At 38.4% G+C, this 24635-nt stretch overlaps 1 protein-coding gene and 1 long non-coding RNA gene across 2 annotated transcripts in view; one reads left to right on the top strand and one right to left on the bottom strand.

Annotated features, from left to right (window-relative positions):
• AKR1D1 (aldo-keto reductase family 1 member D1) overlaps positions 1–24635 on the bottom strand; it is a 52410-nt gene that overhangs the window by 2498 nt on the left and 25277 nt on the right. The window contains exons 4-8 of the mRNA XM_055589537.1: positions 20857–20934; positions 17725–17847; positions 9152–9261; positions 6839–7004; positions 833–915 (exon numbers count right to left, since the gene is read on the bottom strand). Of these exons, the coding sequence (XP_055445512.1) occupies positions 833–915; positions 6839–7004; positions 9152–9261; positions 17725–17847; positions 20857–20934 (560 nt within the window). The remainder of the gene's footprint in view (positions 1–832; positions 916–6838; positions 7005–9151; positions 9262–17724; positions 17848–20856; positions 20935–24635) is intronic.
• The window catches only part of LOC129658662 (uncharacterized), a 78991-nt gene that overhangs the window by 43535 nt on the left and 10821 nt on the right, over positions 1–24635 (top strand). The window lies entirely within an intron of this gene.

Raw genomic sequence — 24635 nt, 5'->3', positions numbered from 1 at the left:
ACATATATATGCATGAACTATATTCTTTTTTAATTTCTAAGGCTCTGTAATATTCAGAGATTAAAGGGTTATTTCTGTTGATAGGTGAACTTGGCAACATTTTAAAGGAGTTTTTCTGCGGGAAGTCAGGTAATTTCCCTGGTGGCTCAGATGGTAAAGCGTCTGCCTGCAATGCAGGAGATCTGGGTTCCATCCCTGAGTTGGGAAGATCCCCTGGAGAAGGAAATGGCAACCCACCCCAGTACTCTTGCCTAGAAAATTCCATAGATGGAGGAGCCTGGTGGGCTACAGTCCATGGGGTTGCAAAGTGTCAGCCATGACTGAGCAACTTCACTTTCACTTTCTTTCAAGTCAGGCAATAGGTAAGCCAGATACTCCAACTCTTATAGGCAAACATTTGTATAAAACTCAAGTTTCTTGTCTCCCAACTGGTGTTCTTTCTCCTACACTCTCATGCCTGTTTCCCAAGAATTGTTCTTGCTGACAGCTTTGCTCTAATGTGTGCCCACTTTGATTTTTAAGGAAGAAATAAAAATATTGTTTGAATATGCCACTGTTGTATTAACATATGAACACAGTGACTTATTTCTCCTCACTGTCTTTAGCCTGTTATGCCTTAACCTAACCAATGGAAATGTCCTAAATGCCAGAAGTCTTCTTTTAAATAAAAATGTAGGTTTGTACGAAGTTCCTAATCCAATACATGCTGCCCACCGGCCTTTACCCTTGTTCCTTCTATGGACATGGTCCTGATTTCTAAGAGTCTGTTGGTTGACTCTTGACAACCCAGCACCACTGGGCAGAAACTGATTCATGATCCCCCAGAACTCACATGAGCATTTCCACAAAGCGGATGTTTTTATTTAAGGCTTCAATGTCCTTCATTTCTTCTTCAGTAAAAGAAAAGTCAAAGATCTGAAATAACAGAAACAAAAAAAACCAGACATTTGGAATAGTAGAAGATGAGTCGAGCTTGGGATCAGGGAGAGGGGCCAGCAGTGAGAGCCCCTCAAAGATTTATGGACATCTCTGCAAATGTCCTAGAGGAACTAAGTAGGTGCTGGGAGCCCACCCCACCTACGGGGAGCTGAAATTCTTCCTGCCCTTGGTCTTTAAGACAATCCTGCTGGGGATATCTTGCAATAAATTTCAAGTGTTCTGAAACAATATGCATTCAGAATGTTTCCTGAAATTCTAGAAGTAAGGAATTCTTACTACTTTGGTATAAGATGCTGAGCTTTTAATTCTGGACAGTGATCTTCATACACCTTTTTTACAAAAATATTCCCTGGTCTCTAAATTTGCTTATGTATTTTTTAACTTTTAATTTGCTTTATTTCATTCTGTTAATCCTTTCATCACTTTTAATGTCTCTTCATCTACCTTTTAATTCTAATATTTTCATTGTTTTATTTTCTTTTTAGCTTATACACTTTATACCTTGGTTTTATGATGGTCCTTTATGAACATTTTAATTGTTTTAGCTTATTTTTATTTTTAACACTTGGTTTATCTGTTTACAGTCTATCTTCTATTACTCTTGTATCTTTCTAAAAAGCTTTTATTTTAGTAATTTACATTAGTAAATTTTAATTATATAATACATAAATATATGTAAAGAAATGAAAGACTTCTTTGTAAATGAAAGACTACAGAAGTACATCGACATTTATGGAGTAAAAAAACCAAAAGTGCCTTGATATCCACCACATCAGTCCTAGTCTCCTTCCTACAGATTCCTTCCAAACATTCAGCACACCAAGAGCAAAATGCAATAATTGTATCATATTTTTATCATTCTGCAGCTTTATCTCATTCCCATAATATGTCTTGGTGATCTCTTCTGTCAAAATATATAGACTGACTATCTAGCCATTGCATCCATCATATAGATGTGTATGATTTACTTTGTCACTTCCCCAAGGATCATTTCCAAGTGGTCTTTTCAGAGCATTTTTTCCTTTGATTATTTTTTATCCAAGTATTAGAGTTTATGAGATTGTATAAGGAATTTTATTATAACATAAAACAGTCATGAAGAAATCACTTAAAAAATAAATCCTTACAAGCTTCCTTTCTTCTTAACACCTTCCCCCACTGAGAGTGGCTATCTGTCACATGACATCACCTCCTTTAGCACAGGAAAAAGGATGGCGCTCAGGGGACCAATCAAGGTATCTTGTTCATTGGACACTGATTATTATGAGGGTAGCAATGACCCATAAAGGGACAAGCAGGGATTGATAGAGATAGAAGCCTTTCTCTGTGATTGTCGTTACTAAACATGAGTAATAGATTAACCTGGACTGTGTGTGCCACCATATGGAGAAAGGGGGTGGGGAGAACTCAGTCCTTTTATAAATCATTTGAATAGCTGTGTCCAGTCATGTCTGATCTACCCATGAATTTTCCAGTTATGAGAATCAGTAAATTGTATCTTTTTTTTCTTTGGTAAGTTTGAATTGCATTCCTTCATGTGGTAGCAAAAAAGCCCTGAAGATAATTATCTGATATGGATGTCTTCCCACATCGGTATTTATATTTTCACTTCACTATTTAAAAATGGATATAAAGACATACATACTATGTAAATTCATTTATATGACATTCTAAGAAATGCAAACTAGTCTTTAGGGATAGAAAGCAAATCAGTACTTGGCTTGGGCTTGGGGACCAGGAGGGATAGATTCTAAAGGGGCCTAAAGAGACTGTTGGAGATACTAGAGATCTTTATTCTGCTGATTATGGTGGTTTCATGGTGTGTACATATGTCAAAACTTTTCCAATTTTACGCTTTATGTTCAGCTCATTGCATTTCAGTTTAACCTCAATAGAGTTCTTTAAAAAAGAAAAATACATAAAAATGGCTATATAATCTTTCATTGTACAAATAAATAATAATTTGTTTTTTAAGATCCTACTGAAAATTGTTTCCAGTTTTTTTTTTTTTAGCTGATAAAGTATGCTGTAATAAACATCTGTATACATGGACATAAACATGCAAATGCATCTATAGGAAAAGATTGTCAGGTCAGTGGAGATATATATATATATATATATATTTGAATTTTGATGGAGCTGGGAAAAGATCTTTCTCCAAATCTTACATCAATTAGTATTTCTGACAGCATTATATGAAAGTGCCTGTTTTCCCACATATTTTCAGCATTCTGATTATTTCCCTATCTGAGGGGGTAAATACTGTCCCATTTTTATCTTTATGAGTAAGACAAAAACCAACTTACTTTTGAGATTTTAATTATCAACTGATGGGTAATGATTAACTTTACATGGTACTTTCCTATAGCTGCATTTATTAATACCTAGCAGTTATTCTTTGGAAGAAGCATGGTAAACTAATTACTCCATTGTCTAGTGACATGTTTTCTAATCTATAATTTATAATGCTGGTTACAGCTTACTTATAGAGGAAATAAAGGAGGTTGGCATTCATGGCAAGAGTGAACATCAACATTCTAGGAATCAGCGAACTAAGATGGACTGGAATGGGTGAATTTAACTCAGATGACCATTATATCAACTACTGTGGGCAGGAATCTCTTAGAAGAAATGGAATAGCCATCATAGTCAACAAAAGAGTCTGAAATGCAGTACTTGGATGCAGTCTCAAAAACGACAGAATGAACTCTGTTCATCTCCAAGGCAAACTATTCAATATCACGATAATCCAAATCTATGCCCCAACCAGTAACAGTGAAGAAGCTGAAGATGAACGGTTCTATGAAGACCTACAAGACCTTCTAGAAAGTGAAAGTGAAGTTGTTCAGTCCTGTCCAACTCTTTGTGACCCCGTGGACTGTAGCCTACCAGACTCCTCTGTCCATGGGATTCTCCAGGCAAGAATACTGGACTGGGTTGCCATTTCCTTCTCCGGGGATCTTCCCAACCCAGGGATCAAACTCAAGTCTCCTGCATTGCAGGCAGACGCTTTAACCTCTGAGCCATCAGGGAAGCAAGATCTTCTAGAACTAACACCCAAAAAAGATGTCCTTTTCATTATAGGAGACTGGACTGCAAAAGTAGGAAGTCAAGAAACACCTGGAGTAACAGGCAAATTTGTCCTTGGAGTACAGAATGAAGCAGGGCAAAGGCTAATCGAGTTCTGCCAAGAGAACACACTGGTCATAGCAAACACCCTCTTCCAGCAACACAAGAGAAGACTCTACACATGGACATGACCATATGGTCAACACCAAAATCAGATTGATTATATTCTTTGCAGCCAAGGATGAAGAAGCTCTATACAGTCAGCAAAAACAAGACCAGGAGCTGACTGTGGCTCAGATCATGAACTCCTTATTGCCAAATTCAGACTTATATTGAAGAAAGTGCAGAAAACCACTAGGTCATTCAGGTATGACCTAAATCAAATCCCTTATAACTATACAGTGGAAGTGAGAAATAGATTTAAGGGACTAGATCTGATAGAGTGTCTGATGAACTATGGACAGAGGTTCGTGACATTGTACAGGAGATAGGAATAAAGACCATCCCCAAGAAAAAGAAATGCAAAAAAGCAAAATGGCTGTCTGAGGAGGCCTTACAAATAGCTGTGAAAAGAAGAGAAGTGAAAAGCAGAGGAGAAAAGGAAAGATATACGCATCTGAATGCAGAGTTCCAAAGAATAGCAAGGAGAGATAAGAAAGCCTTCCTCAGAGATCAATGCAAAGAAATAGAGGAAAACAATAGAATGGGAAAGACTAGAGATCTCTGCAAGAAAATTAGAGATACCAAGGGAACATTTCATGCAAAGATGGGCTCAATAAAGGACAGAAATGGTATAGGCCTAACAGAAGCAGAAGATATTAAGAAGGGGTGGCAAGACTACACAGAAGAACTGTACAAAAAAGATCTTACTGACCTAGATAATCATGATGGTGTGATCACTCACCTAGAGCCAGACATCCTGGAATGTGAAGTCAAGTGGGCCTTAGGAAGCATCACCATGAACAAAGCTAGTGGAGGTGATGGAATTCCAGATGAGCTATTCCAAATCCTGAAAGATGATGCTGTGAAAGTGCTGCACTCAATATGCCAGCAAATTTGGAAAACTCAGCAGTAGCCACAGGACTGGAAAAGGTCAGTTTTCATTCCAATCCCAAAGAAAGGCAATGCCAAGAATGCTCAAACTACCACACGATTGCACTCATCTCACACGCTAGTAAAGTAATGCTCAAAATTCTCCAAGCCAGGCTTCAGCAATACATGAACCATGAACTTCCAGATGTTCAAGCTGGTTTTAGAAAAGGCAGAGGAACCAAAGATCAAATTGCCAACATCTGCTGGATCATCAAAAAAGCAAGAGAGTTCCAGAAAAACATCTATTTCTGCTTTATTGACTATGCCAAAGCCTGTGACTGTGTGGATCACAATAAACTGTGGAAAATTCTGAAACAGATGGGAATACCATACCACCTGACCTGCCTCTTGAGAAACCTACATGCAGGTCAGGAAGCAACAGTTAGAACTGGACATGGAACAACAGACTGGTTCCAAATCGGAAAAGGAGTATGTCAAGGCTGTATATTGTCACCCTGCTTATTTAACTTATATGCATAGTACATCATGAGAAATGCTGGGCTGGAGGAAGCACAAGCTGGAATCAAAATTGTTGGGACAGATATCAATAACCTCAGATATGCAGATGACCCCACCCTTATGGCAGAAAGTGAAGACGAACTAAAGGGCCTCTTGATGAAAGTGAAAGAGGAGAGTGAAAAAGTTGGCTTAAAGCTCAACATTCAGAAAACTAAGATCATGGCATTGGTCCCATCACGTCATGGCAAATAGATGGGGAAACAGTGGCTGACTTTATTTTGGGGGGCTCCAAAATCACTGCAGATGGTGATTTCAGCCATGAAATTAAAAGACGCTTTTCCTTGGAAGGAAAGTTATGACCAACCTAGACAGCATATTAAAAAGCAGAGACATCACTTTGTCAACAAAGGTCCATCTAGTCAATGCTATGGTTTTTCCAGTGGTCATGTATGGATGTGAGAGTTGGACTATAAAGAAAGCTGAGTGCTAAAGAATGAATGCTTTTGAACTGTGGTTTTGGAGAAGACTCTTGAGAGTCCCTTGGACTGCAAGGAGATCCAACCAGTCCATGCTAAAGGAGATCAGTCCTGGGTGTTCATTGGAAGGACTGATGTTGAAGCTAAAACTCAAATACTTTGGCCACCTGATGGGAAGAGCTGACTCCTTTGAAAAGACCCTGATGCTGGGAAAGATTGAGGACATGAGGAGAAGGGGACGACAGAGGATGAGATGGTTGGGTGGCAACACCAACTCAATGGACATGGGTTTGGGTGGACTCCATGAGTTGGTGATGGAGAGGGAGGCCTGGCGTGCTGTGGTTCATGGTGTTGCAAAGAGTCAGACCCAACAGAGTCTGAACTGGCATTCATGAAGTCTAAATGATCATCTTCAATAATTTTCAAATTTGTCCCCAATTTTTTCTAGAGCTATTAAGAAGGTGGAAAGTTGACTACTATGAATTTCAAATTTTATACCTTCTATTCCTGCTGTGCTGGCAGAGAAGGGAGAAGGTTGTGTCCAGAATCAATAGGTAAGGCAACAGAAGAAATAAAGGAGCTAGATCGCATAGAAGCAGCAAAGCAATCCCTGAGTTACTAGGAACTATCACAATTTCAGCTAAAATTAAATCCAGACATGGGTGGAATGGGTTGAGGAGTTAGTATAAAATAACATATGAAGTCATTGCAGCTTTCTTATTGATCTGAACAGAAAATTTTCTTTAAAAAAACAAAACAATACAAAACACTGCTTTTTACACTTCCAGAAGCAATTCTCTTACTTGAAAGTTTTCTTTGATCCTTTCAGGGTTAAAGCTTTTAGGAATGACAACCACTCCTCGCTGGATGTTGAAACGCAGAACAACTTGAGCTGCTGTTTTATTGTACTTTTTCCCCAGTGCATTTAGAAATGGATCCTTTAGCAAAGGTGGGGAAGAGACGTTCACCCTTTAAAAAAAATGAAATAAGAAATCAAGACATGTATCATATTTAGGCTGTGTAATGAAATTAAAAGATGCTTACTCCTCAGAAGGAAAATTATTACCAACCTAAACAGCATATTAAAAAGCAGAGACATCACTTTGTCAACAAAGATCTATCTAGTCAAGGATATGGTTTTTCCAGTAGTCATGTATGGATGTGAGAGTTGGACTATAAAGAAAGCTGAGCACAGAAGAATTGATCCTTTTGAACTGTAGTGTTGGAGAAGACTCTTGAGAGTCCCTTGGACTGCAAGGAGATCCAACTAGTCCATGCTAAAGGAGATCAGTCCTGGGTGTTCATTGGAAGGACTGATGTTGAAGCTGAAACTCCAATACTTTGGCCACCTGATGCGAAGAGCTGACTCATTTGAAAAGACCCTGATGTTGGGTAAGATTGAAGACAGGAGGAGAAGGGGACAACAGAGGATGAGATGGTTAGATGGCATCACCGACTCAATGGACGTGAATTTGGGTAAACTCCGGGAGTTGGTGATGGACAGGGAGGCCTGGTGTGCTGTGGTTCATGGGGTCACAAAGAGTTGGACTGAATGAGAACCAGTGGTTAACCAACCACCCTCCTCCTCTGACACCCCCCCCTCCCCCCGACACACACACACCTTCACCTGGTAACCTATCCAAAACACTCAGGTCACCTGTAACCAAGTTCTCTGAATGCAGAGTATTCAGAAGACTAGTGCTTAGTATGGGAAGATCAAGACAGGCAGATTCATAGATCTGCCTCTTTCAGAGTGCTCAGTCATGTTTGACTTTTTGAGGCCCCTTAGACTGTAGCCTACCAGGCTCCTCTGTCCAGGGAATTTCCCAGCCAGGAATACTGGAGTAGGTTGCCATTTCCTCCTCCAGGGGATCTTCCTGACCCAAGGACTGAATCCACATCTCATGTATCTTCTGCATTGGCAGGCAGTTCTTTATTACTAGCACCACCTGGGAAGCCTGCTCTTCGAGAGGGTAAATAATACTAATATTTCTTTGGCGGATCTTATAAAGAGAATGGGGTTGGAAGTAGGGACACAGGGAAAGGCAAGAAGACTGAAGGAGAAGCAGAGGCACAACTCTTAAAATCAGAGTGGAAATTTTCCTACTTAAGTCTGTGGAAGAGATCACAGTAGAAGTATTGCCACTGAATACAGAGATTCAAAAAATTCAAAAATTTCAGAATATGGCTGAATATTACTTTGGCAGGTAATAATCAAGGTACTGGTAGGAAATTTCATAGGTAGAGTTTAAGTGATTATTACACCTCAATGAGGAAGGTTTTGTTAGCTGTAATTTGTGTATGTGAAGAATGACTTGAAGAGATTGTTACTTCCTTAAGATCACACAGATGAATAGTCATTTCAGCCAAGCAATTTACATTAGCCTAATACTCCAAAGGAAATATACTTACTGAGGAGACAGACTGCATTACTTACTGTCAAGAAGCATTTAACAGGAGGCTTCCTGTGTGCTGTTTTGGATCTCTCAGGAATCCTCTGTTCCTTATTAATTCCTGAATATTCAGGAATTAAGAGGAGAGGCAAGCCTCTCCCAGGGCTGAGGAATCCAGGCATTTCCTTCATTAGTTTTTCAATACAGTGATAAGTACCCTCTTCCTTCTTATGAACCATACAGTGGAAGTGATTGTTTACAACTCTCTCTCTCTTTAATATGGATCGCCTATGTTTGTAAGTCTGGAATTTTAATCTTTATCTTTGCTGAAAAGAACTACCTTGTAAGACAGTATATATGCCCACACCATGTTGATTAAAACACCTTTGTTCCATCAGAGCTTTGGTCCCCGTGTCTTGCTTTCTCTCTCTCTTTCTCTCTCTCTCTCTCTCTCTCAGGCTAATCCTTTGGAGTGCAGAGACCCGTCGTGCTCATTCTCCTGCCCAGGCTTCTAAGACCCTCTTGAGAAGGCGCACTGTGCCTTCACCCCGCTCAAGAGGGTGTCAGGTGCCTTCGTGAGCGACGCAAGCCCTGTGTCAAAGGGCTTTATTGGTTTTCTGCATAAACCAAGGAATATCAGCCTCTTTCTCTCTCTCTTTTCCTTTCTTATCATGGACTCCGGACCACCAGGTTCCAGTCCATTAAAGGACCACAACAACTTACCAGGATGGATTTCTACAGGTTCCCAAAGGGCTGTATGCAACAATGACAATGTCGTGTTGTTGGCAAAATTTCAAGAGTTTTGGCTGGGTGAAATATGGATGGCACTCAACCTATGTGGTTGGAGAGCAGAGCACAAAATTAAGGACTTGTGGATGAATGCAATTTTATGTAGATTTTAATAATTCAACAAAATCGATTGCAAAGTAGTATGGATAGTGAGGCAAATCTTAAATATGTTTCCCAAAAAAGAAGTTTACATTGTTTATACATGAGTGAGGTGAAGTAAAACAAGATTAGTGAGGTCACTATCTATGGGTTAATCCTAAAATAACTGGGAAGCAAATTCAATTTTTACAGCTATCATTCTTTAAAGCTATAAGTGAATGGACTTGGTTCCTTATAGTAAATATTCTAGCAAATACAATTTTCCATAACAGACACATAGTCTCAAGTTCACATTACAGTCTTGTTAAATAGAAGTGACATGTTGCAAAAGCCCTCTATCCCTCACTGTCATTTAAGAATATTTTCACAAGAGTAGAGTGTGTATAAAAAGTAAATTTAGAGATGCATTTTGTCTTCTTGGTGGAGAGTTCTTTACAGCACTAAATGTAGGCCTACTTTCATTTCCTGTATCTTATTGACAACATTCCTGCACTAAAAACACTTGTGTCAACAAAAGTTCTTCTCTAAGTTTCTTCTTAAACACTATGGTAGCTTTTGACCTATGGATTTCTTTTCTTTTTAATTAAAATCAACCAAGGCTTAATTAAAATATTTTAAGTATATAATTTTGATTTTCACTACCTGGAATATTAAATACTTGACGTTACATTTCTAGAAGGCACAAGAAAATGCTATTGATAAAGTAGAAAGGTAAACCAGAGGTCTTAGAGGTGAGTCTTCTTTCCTTTATCTAATTTGACAACGTTTTTTTTTTACTCCCTATCAGTTTCTCCTATTTTTTCTCTTTCCCCTTTGTTGTTGTTCAGTCACTAAGTTGTGTCCAACTCTTTGTGCAGACCCCATGGACTGCAGCATGCTAAGCTTCCCTGTCCTTCACTATCTCCCAGAGTTTGCTCAAATTCATGTCCATTGAATCGGTGATGCTGTCTAACCATCTCATCCCCTGTTGCACTCTTCTCCTCCTGCTCTTAATCTTTCCCAGAATCAGGGTCTCTTCCAATGAGTCAGCTCTTCCCATTGGGTGGCCAAAATATTGGACCTTCATCTTCAGCATCAGTCCTTCCAATGACTATTCAGGGTTGATTTCCTCTAGGCTTGGCTGGTTTGATCTCTTTGCTGTTGTCAGGACTCTGAAGAGTCTTCTCCAGCACCACAATTCAAAAGCACCAATTCTTTGGCACTTGCCATCTTTTTGGTCCAACTCTCACATCCATACACGACTACTGGAAAAACCATAGCTTTGACTATACAGATCTTTATCAGTAGTGATGTCTCTGCTTTTAAATATGCTATCTAAGTTTATCATAACTTTCTCTTCAAGAAGGAAGCTTCTTTTAATTTCATGGCTGTAGTCACTGTCCACAGTGATTTTGGAGCCCAAGAAAACTGCTTCAAATTTTTACCCTTCTATTTGTCAGGAAGTGATGGGATTAGATTGTGTGACCTTGGTTTTACTAATGTTGAGTTTTCCCCCTCATTATCTTGATCTCTCCTTTTCCCTAAGACATCCCCACCCCCACCCCATTTGGGAACATTTCTTCATTCTAAAAAGTGACACATAGTGTCCATAGTACAGTAGACCCTAGGTATCTATGTAGGATTGGTTCCAGAACACCCCCCAGTAAACACCAAAATCCTCAGATGCTCAAGTCCATTCTATGAAATGGTATACTACAGTGGGTCCTCCATATTTGCATCCAGGGATATGAAGGGTGGTCTGTTTCTTTCCCTTATCCTCTTCCATTCCCAGCATCACTCTCCCCCTTTAATATCTTTCCCATTTTTCATCTTATTGGCACACTAATGTTTCCAAACACATTTTAAATCATGTCACTCCATTGCTCAAAGACTAAGTATGAATTCCTTAATTTCATGCCTGCCTGCTTGTTCCAAACACATTTAATTTCCCCCACAGAGACTCCTTTTCTAATCAGGTTGGAGTCCTGTTACCTGTCTTTGGCCTAAATATGTATATTCACATGTGCATATAGCATATGTATTTACAACAGTCTTTGGTAATTCTGTAGTTTTAGATAGATATCAGAATCTCGCAAGGTAAAGATAAGAAGCTGGACAGAATCCACGAAGGAAAATAGCAAAAGTCCTTTCATTAATTAACCCCAACCTCTTCTGCCTTTCCATGAAAAACTGCACAGAATTTTCTCTTCATTGTGGAAGACACTCAACAAATATTTATTAATTTCTGTGTCAGGACATTTGTGGCTTAGGCACAGTGAATAAGATCAGGAAAAATGGAAGAATTTGGAAAATTTCCTTACTCCTCCCTTCTCCTTTCCTTCCCTCTGTCCCTCCTTACCTCCCTTCTTTCCTTTGTTCCTAGAGTTATGTGTTGGAGCTGTGTATGCAATGAAAATCCTTGAGAGAGATCCACAGTTCCCTTTGAATTGGGCTGGGAGAGCACTGCTTGACCCTAGGAAGACTTTCAGACTGTCTAAGCCAGGGGCGGAGCCCAGAGGGATGTTACTCCAGATGAATGCCACAGGGAGTACTAAGGAAACTTGGATTGCTCAGGCTCTGAGAATGAGTACAGAGTGAGCTTATATTTTGTGTCAGTTTGTTCATGAAGTCAATGAAAAGTACAAATATTTGCAAACTTTATGTTAGATTTGGACTGGTGGGAAAATTCTCTGGAGCAGGAAATAGCAACAGATTCCAGTATTCTTGCTGGGATAATCCCATGGATAGAGGAGCCTGGCAGGCTACAGTCCGTGGGGTCTCAAAAGAGTTGGAGGCAACTCAGCCACTCAACAATAACAGCATCGGGAAAGTTAGTTATGAAATATGTTAATTTTGAATTATGCAAGACCTTCAGATATGTATCCCTTGTATATGAAATGTGTCCACTCTGTTCCCATGGACTATAGCCCATCAGGCTTCTCTGTCTATGGAATTTTCCAGGCAAGAACACTGGAGTGCATTGCCATTTCTCTTAATCTTCTTGGAGAAGATTCCTTCTCCAAGGGATCTTCCCAACCCAGGGATCAAATTCATGTCTCCTATAGCTCTGCATTGATAGGAAGATTCTTTACCACTGAACCAGCTGGGAAGCCCAAGGCCTGCATTATGCACATTGTATTCCTGGGTTGAAAGCTGCTCATTTTGTATCTCTGGAGAAGAGACGGTTCTACCAGGGCACAGGGTGGTGCTGGGGGCCAGGGGACCTGCACTCTGATTTGTGCCAGCTCTATTCATATGTTCTGTGCTAATATTTGACATATTCAAACAGCACAGAACACATGAATAGGTTCAGGCTATGATCTTCCTAACCCACTCCAGTGTTCTTGACTGGAGAATCCCAGGGATGGGGAAGCCTGGTGGGCTGCCGTCTATGGGGTCGCACAGAGTCGGACACGACTGAAGCGACTTAGCAGCAGTAGCAGCAGCATGATCTTCCTACACACCTTGCTTCTCTTTCAGGAAACATTTGTGAAGTTAATCAACAGTCTCATGCCGACAGATCAATGTATTTCCTGCTTGGCATGAGGAAACACACTGTCAAATTTTCATTCTTTTCCATTCTCAGGTCAAAAGTCACCACCTGTCTCCGTGCATTTGTAAGAAAAAAGCTGCTTGTCATTTCAACATTTTTATAACAAAATATTGTTCTTAGGGATGCAGGAAGTATATGCTGCAGAGGGGATTGGTTAGAAATAAAGGATTGGATTGAGATCAGTGAGGGAGGCAAAGTTTTTTGCTCTCTGTTCCTGACAGCTTCAGATACAGCACTAGCTGAAGTATCAGTTTGGCAGTGGTACTTCTAAATATGGCAAGACTTCTATTTAGCTGTGGGTTACTGTCATGATGTAGGTGATAATTCATTTTTCTGTTATAAACTATTTTGAGTTTCTAAAAACAATGAATTCAACCAACAAGTCCACCATCATCCCAACATGTGAATATTTACCATAGTCAAGAACATTTTTCAGTGCAGCTTCTCAAGGTTTTAAGAAGCAGAGGGAAGAGGATATCATTTCCCCATTTAATAAAGTGGATTACAGTATTTTGTTGTGATTATAAGAGTAATATACACTCACTGCAGAAGACTTGAAAATACAGAAAAGTATAAAGAGGAGAACAGAATTTACTTGTAAAATTCACAGCCAGAGATAGCCACAGTTAGCATTTGAAGATATTTCTTTCCAATATTTGTACTTTTTAAATAATATAAACACCTTCATACTGTGATACATTTTGCCTCCTGGTCTTTCCACTTAGTATCATGGCCATGTCTCTTTTCCTCAAAAGTGATTCAACAACATCTTTTGTTGAGAGCTTACATATTATGAATGTTTTAAAATTTATTTAAACATTCCCTGAATTTTTAATATTTATGTTGTTCTCTTTTTTTTTTTTTCCATGATAAACAGACACATGGGTGTTCTGATTCCCCCCACTCCCCCATAAGGGATAGATTCCTAGAACTTGAAAACTGAACATTTTTTAAAGCTCCTGTTACTTCTTGCAAAATTGCTTTTCAGTAAAGTTGAATCAGTTTACCAGTATTCCATCACTTGCTTATATGGAACATAATACTAAAAAATAAAACAAAAACTTTGTCAATTTGATACATAATACAAAATTTCACTTAAATTTAAATGTCTGTAATTACTAGTGCAGCTAAACATTTTTCATATGTTTACCAGTCTTGCAAATTGTCATCTGTGAATTTCTGTTCATTTCTTTTGAGCCATAGTATTTTTCTCATTGATTTTTTTCATTGATATTTTTTAGGTTTTTAACTCATATGGATATGACCTCCTCTTACTATTATATATTTTTTTCAGTTCTCAAGCAATTAATTTTCAGCAAGAATACTTTAAAAAAAGTTTTTTTTTAATTGGAGGACAATTGCTTTACAGAATTTTGTTGTTTTCTGTCAAACCTCAACATGAATCAGGCATAGGTATACATATATCCCCTCCCTGTTGAAACTCTCTCCCATCTTCTTCCCAGCCCTCCAGATTGATACAGAGCCCCTGTTTGAGTTTCCTGAATCATACAGCAAATTCTCATTGGCTATCTATTTTACATATGGTAATGTAAGTTTCCATGTTACTCTCTCCATACATCTCACCTTCTCCTTCCCTCTTCCTGTGTCTGTAAGTCTGTTCTCTATGTCTGTTTCTCTATTGCTGCCCTACAAATAAATTCTTTGGTGCCATCTTTCTATTTCTGTATATATGCATTAGTATATGATATTTATCTTTCTCTTTTTTGACTTACTTCACTCTGTATAATAGGCTCTAGGTTCATCCACCTCATTAGAACTGACTCAAATGCATTCTTTTTTATGGCTAAGTAATATTCCATTGTGTATATGTACCACAACTTCCTTATCCATTCATCTGTTGATGGATATCTAGGTTGCTTCCATGTTCTAGCTATTGTAAACAGTGCTGCAATGAACACTGGGGTACATATATCTTTTTCAATTTTGGTTTCCTCAGGATATATGCCTTGGAGTGGGATTGTTGGGTCATATGGTGGTTTTATTCCTAATTTTTTAAGGATTCTCCATACCATCTTCCATAGTGGCTATATCAATTTACATTCCCACCAATACTGCAAGAGCATTCCCTTTTCTCCACACCCTCTCCAGCATTTATTATTTGTAGGCTTCTTGATGATGGCCATTCTGACTGGTGGCAATTGATAGCTCATTGTAGTTTTGATTTGCATTTCTCTAATAATGATCGATATTGAGCATCTTTTCATGGGTTGGTTAGCCATCTGTATGTCTTCTTTGGAGAAATGTATGTTTAGGTCTTTTCCCCACTTTTTGATTAGGTTATTTGTTTTTCTGGTATTGAGTTGTGTATGAGCTGCTTGTATATTTTGAAAATTCATCCTTTGTCAGTTGTTTCATTTGCTATTATTTTCTTCCATTCTGTGCGTTGTCTTTTCACCTTGCTTATAGTTTACTTTGCTGTGCAAAAGCTTTTAAGTTTAATCAGATTCCACTTGTTTACTTTTGTTTTTATTTCCATTACTCTAGGATATGGGTCATAGAGGATCTTGCTTTGATTTATGTCCTCCAATGTTCTGCCTATGTTTTCCTCTAAGAGCTTTATAGTTTCTGGTCTTACATTTAGGTCTTCAATCCATTTTGAGTTTATCTTTGTGTATGGTGTTGGGAAGTGTTCCTAATTTCATTCTTTTACATGTAGCTGTCCAGTTTTCCCAGCACCACTTATTGAAGAGGCTGTTTTTGTATATTGTTTCCCCATTGTATATTCTTGCCTCCTTTGTAAAAAAAATAAGGTACCCATAGGTGCGTTGGTTTATTTCTGGGCTTTCTATCTTGTTCCATTGGTCTATATTTCTGTTTTTGTGTCTGTATCATACTGTCTTGATGACTGTAGCTTTGTAGTATAATCTGAAATCAGGAAGGTTGATTCCTCCAGCTCCATTATTCTTTCTCAAGACTGCTTTGGCTATTCGGGGTCTTTTGTGTTTCCATACGAATTGTGAATTTTTTTGTTCTAGTTCTCTGAAAAATGCCATTGGCAATTTGATAGGGATCACATTGAATCTGTAGATTGCACTTGGTAGTATACTTATTTTCACAATATTGATTCTTCCTACCCAGGAACATGGACTATCTCTCCACCCGTTTATGTCATCTTTGATTTCTTTCATCAGTGTCTTATAGTTTTCTGTATACAGTTCTTTTGTCTCCTTAGGTTTATTCCTAGATTTTATTCTTTTTGTTGCAATGGTGAATGGGATTGTTTCCTCAATTTTTCTTTCTGGTTTTTCATTGTTAGTATATGGGAATGCAAGCAATTTCAGTGTATTGATTTTGTATCCTGTGAGTTTGCTAAATTCATTGATTAGCTTTAGTAATTTTCTGATAGTATCTTTAGGGTTTTCTATGTATAGTATCATGTCATCTGCAAACAGTGAAAGCTTTACTTCTTTTTTGATCTGTATTCCTTTTATTTCTTTTTCTTCTCTGATTGCTGTAACTAGGACTTCCAAAACTATGTTGAATAACAGTGGTGAGAGTGGACACTTTTGCCTTGTTCCTGATCTTAATTTTTCACTATTGAGAATAATGTTTGCTGTGGGCTTATCATATATGGCCTTTACTATGTTGAAGTAGGTTCTTCTGTGCCCATTTTTTTGAAGAGTTTTAATCATAAATGGGTACTGAATTTTGTCAAATGCTTTTTCTGCATCTATTGAGATTATCATAGTTTTTATCTTTTTAGTTTTTTAATATAGTGTATCGCATTGATTTGCATATATTGAAGAATCCTTATTATATTTTTAAAATATAATCATCTAATTTTCTTTGCTCTTTGCTTTTAATATTTTTAGGATTTAACACTTTTATACTATTACATGTATTGGTATTCTTTATAATTTTCCCATGACTTCCCTTTCTATCCATAGCTCCAGATAACTAAAATTCTTTTGTAGTATTCACAAATAGTTTCTTGCTTTGTCTCTAGCTCCTGCTCAAAGGGACACTTTGAAGTATAACATGAGATAAAGATCTATATTTGTTATTATACAACTATCAATTTTCCCCACACTATTTACTGAAAAATAAATTCCTTTGTCATTAGTTTACATTAGGCTTTTATTTTATTTGAGGCTGTATCTAAGATATTTCTTATTTATTTTATTTTTGACTGTTCTAGGTCTCCACTGCTGCACAGGCTTTCCCTATTTGGGGTGAATGGGAGCTACTCTTCATTGCAGTGCACAGGCTTCTCATTGCAGCGGCTTCTCTTGTTGCAGAGCAGGGGCTCTAGGTGCGAGGGATTCAGTAGTTGGGAGGCATAGGCTTAGTTGTTCCAAGGCATGTGGAATCTTCCCAGACCAGGGATTAAACCCATGAATCCTGCATTGGCAGATGGATTGTTAACCACTGAACAACCAGGGAAGCCCAATATCTCTTATTTTCTATTTATTTGTAGGTTTTCCTTGGGTTAATCTTGCATGTGTGCATAAGAACACTGGAGTGGGTTGCCAATCACTTCTCCCAGGGATCTTCCTCACCCAGGGATCAAACCCAAATCTCTTGCATTGGCAGGTGGATTCTTTACCACTGTGCCATTTGCACTAATCTTACATTATTTTAAATACTGTGGATGTCAATATCTGGTAGGTTTTTTTCCCACTCAATAGTTTTCTTCAGAAAATTTTGGGTTACTTTTCCCTGGACTTGAAGTTTCTAATCTTGCTTCTTAAGAGACATAAATTGACTTGCCCAGGACCTAATGATGAGATATGTATGTAAAGTGACCTCAAGGCTTTCTGACTCCTAATCCAGGATTCCTCTGTTAAGTAATGGATTCTCTCACCTTCCCAAACCCTACACCCCCCTCACCTCCCTTCCCTTGTCAGTGCCATACCTGGTTGCTGACTGGCTTATACTTAAGCCCTGGTTTGTTCAGAATGAGTTCCAGCTGCCTACGGTTAAAATTGGATACTCCAAGGGACTTCACCAAGCCAGCATCTTTGCAAGCTTCCAAAGCCTGTAGGATAAAAGCCAGTGGGTCAAGAAAAAAAGCCTCAACACAAGCAAGAATAAACATTTATAAGGGTTACTTTGAATTCTTTAAAGAAGAAAGTCCCTGGGTATGTTAATAAGCATTATGTGAACTAAAGAAAAGTGGAGGAAATAGGAATTCTGTAAATGAATGATTTGAGGGAATTGTTTATCATATTTATCATATTCCCCTTGTATTTTCATAATGTATAAATGTGAAAGTGATAGTTTCTCAGTATCTGACTCTTTGTGACCCCATGGACTGTAGCTCACCAGGCTCCACTGTTCCTGGAATTCTCTAGGCAAGAATGCTGGAGTGGGTTGCCATTCCTTCTCCAGGGGATCTTCCTGACCCAGGGACCAAACCCAGGTCTCCTGCACTGCAGGCAGATTCTTTACCATCTGAGCCACCAGGGAAGCCCTTCATAACATATACCAGCACAATAATAATGATCTTATTTCTTAAAATCTGTTTAGGCTTTCTTTTTGGTATAGTACCTGAAATTTTTATGTATCTGGTGTGTGTGGAAGATGTATTTTCTCCTATTTTTGGATACAGGTCTTGCTTGTCTCTCTCACATACATACATTATTTAGAAGATGAAAAGTCAAGCTTTTCCTGTCTTTTCAATAATTTAAAGGAATATATCAGAAATCTCCCATTGTAACAGTGAATTTACCAATGTGCTGGATTTGATAATAATTAAATCCAGTGGGTGCTGGGTCTTAGTCACTGGACCACCAGGGAAGTACCCCCCTATACATTTTAGAGTCAGCTTTTCAATTTCTTTTGGGATTTTGATTGGGATTGCATTGAATCTATCCATGAATTTGGAGAGAATTAACAACTTATCTGTATTCAGTCTGTCAAAGAACATGATATAGCTCTCCTTTTATTTAGATTTTAAAAATCTTCTCAGTAAAATACTGTAATTTTAACTGTATGTCTTGCATAGATTGTATTAAATTTATCTTTAAATACTTAATATTGTTTTTTTACAAATTCCGCTTTCCTGTGGTACATATATACAATGGAATATTGCTCAGCCACAAAAAAGGAACACATTTGAGTCAGTGCTGATGAGGTGGATGAACCTAGAACCTATTATACAAAGTGAAATAAGTCAGAAAGAGAAAATAATTATCATATACTAACGCATTTATGGAATCTAGAAAGATGATACTGATGAACCTATTTGCAGAGCAGCAATGGAGACACAGACATTGAGAACAGACTTATGGACATTGCTTGGGTGGAAGGAAGAAGGAGACAGTAGGAGGTATGGAGAGAGTAACATGGAAAATACATTACCATATGTAAAATAAACAGCCAATGGGAATTTGCTATATGACTCAGGGAACTCAAACCAGGACTTGGTAACAACCTAGAGGGGTGGGATGGGAAGGGAGGTGGGAGACATGTTCAGGTGGGAAGGGACATGGGTAAACCTATGGCTGATTCATGTTGATGTATGGTAGAAAACAATGTAATACTGTAAAGCAATTATCCTTCAATTAAAAATAAGTAAAAAAATTTTAAAGAAGTAAATCTGCTTTCAATTGTGCATTGGTAGCATATGGATTGAGTAAATGGTTTTTCAGGTGGAGAGGCCCAGACAGCAGAAAACATAGTCAGTGCCTCCTCAACCCTCAAAACAATCCACAGTTCAGAGCTTTAAGCTGTTACTGACGTGTGGGGAAGTCTAGTAGAAAGAGATAATCATTCGATTATAATTTCCAGCCTTTGGAGGAAATTATACATGAGGGGGAAGTCTATTGCATGCATGCATGCTCAGCCGTGTTCAACTCTTTGAATGAGATAATTGTTAGATTATAATTTCCAGCCTTTGGAGTTTGAATTGGAAGAGGCAGGAAAACATCTGCCAGAGGTCAGGCAGAGACTTAGGTTTTCCCTAGCTTCCCACAAGTGCAAGATTTCAGTTCTGCTCTGACTTGATTCCTGAAGATGTCTGAACATGAATCCTAAGTGTCTACATGTGTGGAGTGAACAAGGCTATGTTGTTTTACTGTTGCTAAGTCATGTCTGACTCTTTGGCGACCCATGGACTAGAGCCCTCCAGGCTTCTCTGTCCGTGGGATTTTCCAGGCAAGAACACTGGAGTGGGTTGCCATTCCCTTCTCCAGGGGATCTTCCTGACCCAGGGATCAAACTTGGGTCTCCTGCATTGCAGGTGGATTCTTTACTGCTGAGTCACCAGGGAAGCCCCTCCTGAGGCTAACATGGCCCCTTTTACCCAGAGTAAAATGCAACCCAGCATCCAGTAAGATAATATAAGAGAGGAACTATTGGCAATATATTTGCTTTTATTTATCCCAAGGCTATAGCAAGAGAGAAATAAGAGTAAAAATAACCCCAGTAGTTCCTCTCCTAAATTATCTTACTGGTTGCTGCACTGCCTCTTGCTCTGGGTAGAAGCTGCCATGTTACCACATAACAAACCAGTTCATAATATCTGTACCTGCCTCCCCCCAACACATAAATCCATAAGGGTTTTCTCATTATTTCCCCATACTTTTTCACTCTTATAATTTTGGGGAAGGAACCAGCAGATTGCTCAGAAATGGAACCATAATTATTTTTCACTTTTTCATTTATTATTTTACATTTGTTTCTTTTAAACATCATATTACTAATTTTTAAAAATTCAGTTTGAGAAGCAAAAGAATTATGAGTTTATCTCATTTATATATTTTTATTTACTGTTATAGCAAAGCTTATTTCCTTTACTTTCTTTTGCCTCCCACTTATCTCTCCTTCTTATCTTTGGCATTCTTCTCTTTGATCAAAGCAAAATCAAACACTTTTCAGTGCCCAGAAATGGAGATTTTATGCATCTTTGCTCATGGTTAGAAATACCTGACTATTACTCTTCATTGGGAGTAAAGTTTGCAACTCTCTATAAAGCTAACAGGAATAACCAGATCACAATTTAAAAATGTAATCTTTTAAGGTTAAGAAGCTCATTTTAACTTACCTCCCAAGTGGCACATAGATTTGACTTGTGATATAACCATTTGCCATTTTCATCCTTAGGATAAAAATCATCTCCAGGCTGTTAAAAAAAAACAAACAAACAAGTATATCTGAGGATTAAAATGATGGAATTTGAGTTGTCTATATTTCAATATACCCTGACCCTGGGAAACCAATTTTAGATATACATATAAATTTGTCTTCTCCCCTTTGTGGAGCTATCCAGAAATTCACTTGTCCAATATATATAATACGTTTATCTTATTCTCTCACCCTGGCATTTATTATTCCTTTATTTATTGACAGATTATTGTTGTTAAGTCATGAAGTTCTCTCTTTCTGATAACATTTCTCATTAGAAAAACGTAAAAGTTGAAAATTAGGACATTTAGACTCAGTGTTTGGATAGTATATCCTTGCCAAAGTTGAGGGCAGCAAATTTCTTATTTTTATGAGAAACCAAATGTCATCACTAAGGCTGAGAAGGAATTCTTCAGCTAAGACAAACATAGTTGATGAATGGAATGCTCCTTAAGTATAAGGGAAATGGACAGCTCATTACTTCTCAGGTCTGGCTAATCGCCTTGTGGTTCTTTTCTTTCCCTGTTTAGCTGCCTCTAGGAGTTCAGCATCTTTTTTTCTACCTCACACACTAACTGTTGAACCTCCTTTTCTAGCTTTTTGGTGACACTTTTTCAATGAAGATTGACTGTTGTTGTTCAGTCGCTGAGTAGTGTCCAACTCTTTGCAACCCCATACTGCAGCATGCTGAGCTTCCCTGTCCATCACCATCTCCCAGAGTGTGATCAAACTCATGTCCATTGAGTCGGTGATGCCATCCAACCATCTCATCCTCTGTCATTCCCTTCTCCTCCTGCCCTCAATCCTTCCCAGCATCAGGGTCTTTTCCAATGAGTCAGTTCTTTGCATCAGTTGGCCAAAGTATGGGAGCTTCAGCATCAGTCCTTCTAATGAATATTCAGGGTTGATTTTCTTTAGGATTGACTGGTTTTGTCTCTTTGCTGTCCAAGGGACACTCAAGAGTATTCTCTAACACCACAGTTCAAAAGCATCAACTGTTCAGCTCTCAGCCTTCTTCATGGTCCAACTCCCGCATCCATATATGACTACAGGAAAAAACCATAGCTTTTAGTGTATGGACCTTTGTTGGCAAAGTGATGTCTCTGCTTTTTAATACACTGTGTAGGTTTATCTATTGACTATGGTGTGGAAATTGTCTTTCATATTTCTCCTTTTTTTCCTATATGTAAACGTGGGACCCATCTCATATGGGTTTGGAAATGGGATAGAGAGAAATAAAAGATGATTTCTAGGTTCCTTGAGTGGATGGTGGTAACCATTTCCTGAGGCTGGACAATGAATTGAGAGTTTTGTTTTGGACATTTTGAGTTTGAAATGACTGTTAGACATTCAAGTGGATATTTGAAGAGAACAGAGAGGTCTCAGACGGTGGCTCAGAGACTGTGGGCACAGGTAAAATGTGGGAGTTCCTCAGCATATTAAATGATATTCAGTCCATGCAATTGGGTGAAATCACCTACAGAAAGAGTGTGGCTCAGTCAGGCAAAAATATTGAAGAAAGAGCACTGGGCAAAGCATTTGGAGTTTAGTGAGGAAGGAGCTGCCAAAGAATCATCAGAGGATGACATCATCAAAGCCACAAGGTGAAAATGTACAAAGAAAGAGGCAGTGATCAATTGCATTGAAAGAGGTTAAATAAAATATGAGGACAAACTGTCTATTGGACTTGGTTGGTGGCATAAAAGTCTTTGTAGATCTTGATAATAGGAATTTTTTTTGCTATTAAAAAGGAGCAAGGAATTGGATAAAATCCATTATATTAAAAAAAAAAAATTCCTGAATTTTTCCCTCTGCCATCTTACCTGAATGAAACTTTTACCTGGTGACCACACTTTCTCCATGCCCTCTTTAACAAAGGGGGCATCTAAATTTCATCTAAAATTTTCATCTAAATTTTCTTCTGTTACACTGAAAGTGGGAAAAAGACTCCTTTCTCATCAAAGCCATGTAATCTTTCATATTAAGTACCCTGTATATCTCTGATTTCTAAGCCCTTTGACCTCCTTAACACTTAAGATGCTTCAGTTCAGTTCAGTTGCTCAGTCATGTCTGAATCTTTGCAACCCCATGAATCACAGCACACCAGGCCTCCCTGTCCATCACCAACTCCTGGAGTTTACTCAAACTCATGTCCATCGAGTCAGTGATGCCATTCAGCCATCTCATCCTCGGTCATCCCCTTCTCCTCCTGCCCCCAATCCCTCCCAGCATCAGGGTCTTTTCCAACGAGTCAACTCTTCGCATGAGGTGGCCAAAGTATTGGAGTTTCAGCTTTAGCATCAGTCCTTCCAATGAACACCCAGGACTGATCTCCTTTAGGATGGACTGGTTGGATCTCCTTGCAGTCCAAGGGACTCACAAGAGTCTTCTCCAATACCACAGTTCAGAAGCATCAATTCTTCAGCACTCAGCTTTCTTCACAGTCCAACTCTCACATCCATACATAACCACTGGAAAAACCATAGCCTTGACTAGACGGACCTTATGATGCTTATTTCCACTCTATTCTCCCTCCATGTTTCTTATCTTTAGCATTTCCTAATTTTACTTTTGATCTGAAATGGCTTTATGCCTCCATCATGAACTCTGTTAATATTAATAGTTTTTACTCTCCCAAAATTTAATTCTTTATCATGTCTGAACCCATCATAGATATTTCTATGATGTCTCCTTAAGCTTCCACTGTGCTAACTTTACTAATCCCTTCATCTGGACAAGCCCATTGTCTTTTTCCTCCTTTCCTGCTCCTGACTATAAAGCATTATTAGAAGAATAATTCAACCTTCTAAAAACCCACCCTGTTCATTCTCATTCCTGCTTAGCAATAACTTTGTCCTTTTAAAATGTCTTAAGCTTTTTTGTACTTTGTATTTTGTACTTTGTTCTGAAATTGTGTCTGCTTGTTAACTTGACATTAAAAAATAACAAAGTGCTAAAACATTTTAGCAAGAAAGGTATTTGTTTTTTAAAAATCATGAGATTCAAAAAGCATGTGATATTTTGACTTCAAAGATTGATTTCTCAATTACAAGAAGTACAGGTTCAGTTGGGAGGTAATGTTACTGTATTGTGAAATTTATCACTGTTAAAAGTTTTACCTTCTCTGTGTCCTTGAGCTCTGATCCTATTTAAAAATAGAAATAGAATTTCTCTATTTACCTTCTCCAAAAGATTTTACAAGTCATTAGTCAGCTACAGAGAAGTAAATTTCATTTTCTCACTTTTAAATATAGCTTCTTTCCAAATCTGTAAGACTCAGCTTAGAACTCTGCCATTCGAAAAAGAATCAAAGTTAGCTGAGTGAAGAGAAGGGTTGAGGTCAAAATCCAAAGAGCCTGAAATCAAAACATCACTGTAGTCCACAGGACATTAGGATCATTAAGCTCATGAGGATAAGAGATAGGGTAATATAATATAAGGGAACAAGATTGGGATTGGCATTAAGGGACCAGGATCTGGTCCCAGTTCTGATGGACTTTAAGCCTGACCAAGTAGTTCATTACTTGTGGTCTAAGTTTTCTCTGGTGAAACGAGGTTATTGGGATATATAATTGCTGAGGTGGCTCAGTCACTAAAGAATCCGCCTGCAATGCAGGAGACCCAGGTTCGATCCCTGGGTTGGGAAGATCCTCTGGAGAAGGAAATGGCAACCCACTCCAGTATTTTTGCCTGGAGAAT

Source organism: Bubalus kerabau, chromosome 8 (assembly GCF_029407905.1).
Source record: "Bubalus kerabau isolate K-KA32 ecotype Philippines breed swamp buffalo chromosome 8, PCC_UOA_SB_1v2, whole genome shotgun sequence".
Taxonomy (NCBI): Eukaryota; Metazoa; Chordata; class Mammalia; order Artiodactyla; family Bovidae; genus Bubalus; species Bubalus kerabau.
This window is presented reverse-complemented; position numbering and strand designations above follow the sequence as displayed.